Consider the following 2,661-nt stretch of genomic DNA (forward strand, 5'->3'; position numbering starts at 1 on the left):
GTAGTGAGGAGATGGAGATGGAAGCGGAAGCCTAGAGTCTTTGCTCCGGCCTTATGCTTGTCGTCCAGGTTGTGTCTTTCTTTTGTGCGTTTTCTCCTTGCCTTTGTTTGTTTCCTTTGTCGTTGGCCTATTTGTCCTGTTGTGTTTTTTCGTCCTCTCTTTCTTCTTGTCTGTTTCCCATGCAGATCATTATCTGGAATTGCCAAGGGACGGCGTCTAAGGAGTTCCTTAGAGATGCCAGATGGTTGATTAAGTGCCATAAGCTGGGTATGCTTTGCTTATTGGAGACCAAGATGTCGGGTGCCAATGCTGATACAGTTTGCAAAAAGTTGGGTTTTGATAACTGGGCTAGAATCGAAGCTGTTGGTTTTAGCGGTGGTATCTAGTCTCTTTGGAATGATCCTTTAAATGTTATAGTTATGGGGACAAATGCTCAATTCATGTTATTGGAGATTAGTAGTGGCAATGCAGATATTTGGAACTTAGCTGTGGTGCATGCCAGTCCCATGGCTCATTTACGTAATAAATTATGGAACACTCTCAAAAAGGAAAAACTCAACATTAATAATCATCGAATAGCTACAGGAGATTTCAACTCGGTAACTAAAAGGGAGGAAGTTAGCAACCCAGGAAGCTTTGATAACCACAGAAGTGCCAAGTTCAACGAATGGATTTTTTACGAAGCTCTTGTGGATTTGGGATTCAATGGACAATGTTTTACTTGGAAGAGAGGAAATGAGAATTCCAATTTTAGAGGGGCCAGGCTTGACAGAGCTCTCTGCTCAATTGACTGGTTGGAAAGATCTACTAAAACAAAAGTTCATCACCTAGCTGCTATTAATTCGGACCACTGCCCCATCTTAATCTCTATTGGCGATTGGTCTGAGGTTAGGACAAGCGATTTTAGATACCAAGGCTCTTGAGCAACCCATCCCAACTTCTTAAATATTGTCGGTGATAATTGGAACAAGGAAGATATTGTCTGGAACAACTCTAAGAATATGGCAACCACCCTGAAAGCCTGGAATAATATTACCTTTGGGAATATACACCAAAGAAAAAAGATATTGACTAAAGATTGGAGAGGATCCAAAAGGTACTGGATAATGAACATCATCTGGGGTTAATTAAGCTTGAAAAGAAGTTAAGGAGAGAGTTGGAGGACACACTGCACCAAGAGGAAATTTTCTGGTTTCAGCAATCCTAGGAAAATTGGATTTCTTCTGGAGACTTGAATACAAAGTTTTATCATACAATGGTTAACATGAAGAAAGCCAAGAGACAAAGGTTCCAGCTTAAGGTAGAGGATGGATATTGTTTTAACAACAATGATATGGAAAGAATGGTGAATGACTTTTATAGCGAGCTATTCTCGAAGGAAACTGAAAGTGATGTTAATGGGATCTTGAAAGGTAAATTTCCAGTTTTAGATGGGAACAAATAAATTTCCAGTTTTAGATGGGAACAAATGAGAAGATGTCTATAAACAAATTACTATCGAGGAGGTTAAAATTGCACTTTTTGAAATGGCTCCACTTAAAGCTCCTGGACCAGATGGGTTTCACGCCGATTTCTACCAAAAAACTTGGACAGTGGTTGGAAACTCAGTGTATAAACAAGTTATGGATTTTATCAACAAGGGGAAGCTAGATGATGGAATCAATGATACTTTAGTGACCATCATTCCTAAAACCCAAAACCCTGAAAGCATGAGCCAATTTAGACCTATTAGCCTTTTGTAATGTGATCTACAAAATCATCACAAAAACAATGACCAACAGGATCAAGCCCATCCTTAAGGAACTTGTTGGACCCGAACAGAGTAGTTTTGTTCCAGAAAGGCAAATTGTGGACAATGTTCTTATCTACCAAGAAGTTCTTCATACGATGCGAACTGCTCAGAATGGAAAAAAATATATGGTTATTAAAATCGATCTTGAGAAGGCATATGATTGGCTGGATTGGTCCTTTATAAGGGGTACACTTGAGGATGCAGGTTTAAGGGAAGACTGGGTTCGTAACATTATGACATGCGTCGAAACAACTAGACTAAGTATTATCTGGAATGGCAAGCAAATTGATTGGATCAAGCCTACAAGGGGGATTAGACAAGGAGACTCCATATCACCCTATCTTTTCGTCCTTTGCATGGAAAGGTTGAACCATCTAATTAGAGAGGAGGTCCGAAAAGGAAAATGGAAAGGAATTCACACATCCAAGCATAGTCCTACTCTGTTTCATTTATTTTTTTGCTGATGATATGGTTCTTTTTACCGAAGCTTCGCAGGAATAGATTTTGACTATTAAAGAGTGCTTGGACAAATTTAGCCAAGCATCCGGACATAAAGTAAGTCTAGGTAAATCTCAGATTTTTTTCTCCAAATATGTCAACATTGACGAAGCACAAAGATTAACAGAGATGGCAGGAATACCTCAGTCATACGATTTAGGAAAATACTTGGGAGTCCCGTCTATCCATGAGAGAGTAGCCAACAACATGTTCAGTTCTATTCTAGATAGACTGGATTCAAAACTGGAGGGATGGAAGACAAAACTTCTTACCTTAGCTGGTAGGCGCGTCCTCGCTCAATATGCTCGTAGCTCCATCCCTTACTACGTCATGCAAACGACGATGCTACCGGTGAGAATCCTTGAGGAAAT

At 39.8% G+C, this 2,661-nt stretch overlaps 1 protein-coding gene across 1 annotated transcript; it reads left to right on the top strand.

Annotated features, from left to right (window-relative positions):
• The first annotated feature begins 419 nt into the window (after positions 1-419).
• LOC116001077 lies at positions 420-923 on the top strand. Its single transcript, XM_031240977.1, has one exon. The coding sequence runs from the start codon at positions 420-422 to the stop codon at positions 921-923; it is 504 nt and encodes a 167-aa protein (XP_031096837.1).
• Positions 924-2,661: the final 1,738 nt, after the last annotated feature.

This window comes from Ipomoea triloba, chromosome 13 (genome assembly GCF_003576645.1).
Source record: "Ipomoea triloba cultivar NCNSP0323 chromosome 13, ASM357664v1".
Lineage (NCBI taxonomy): Eukaryota > Viridiplantae > Streptophyta > Magnoliopsida > Solanales > Convolvulaceae > Ipomoea > Ipomoea triloba.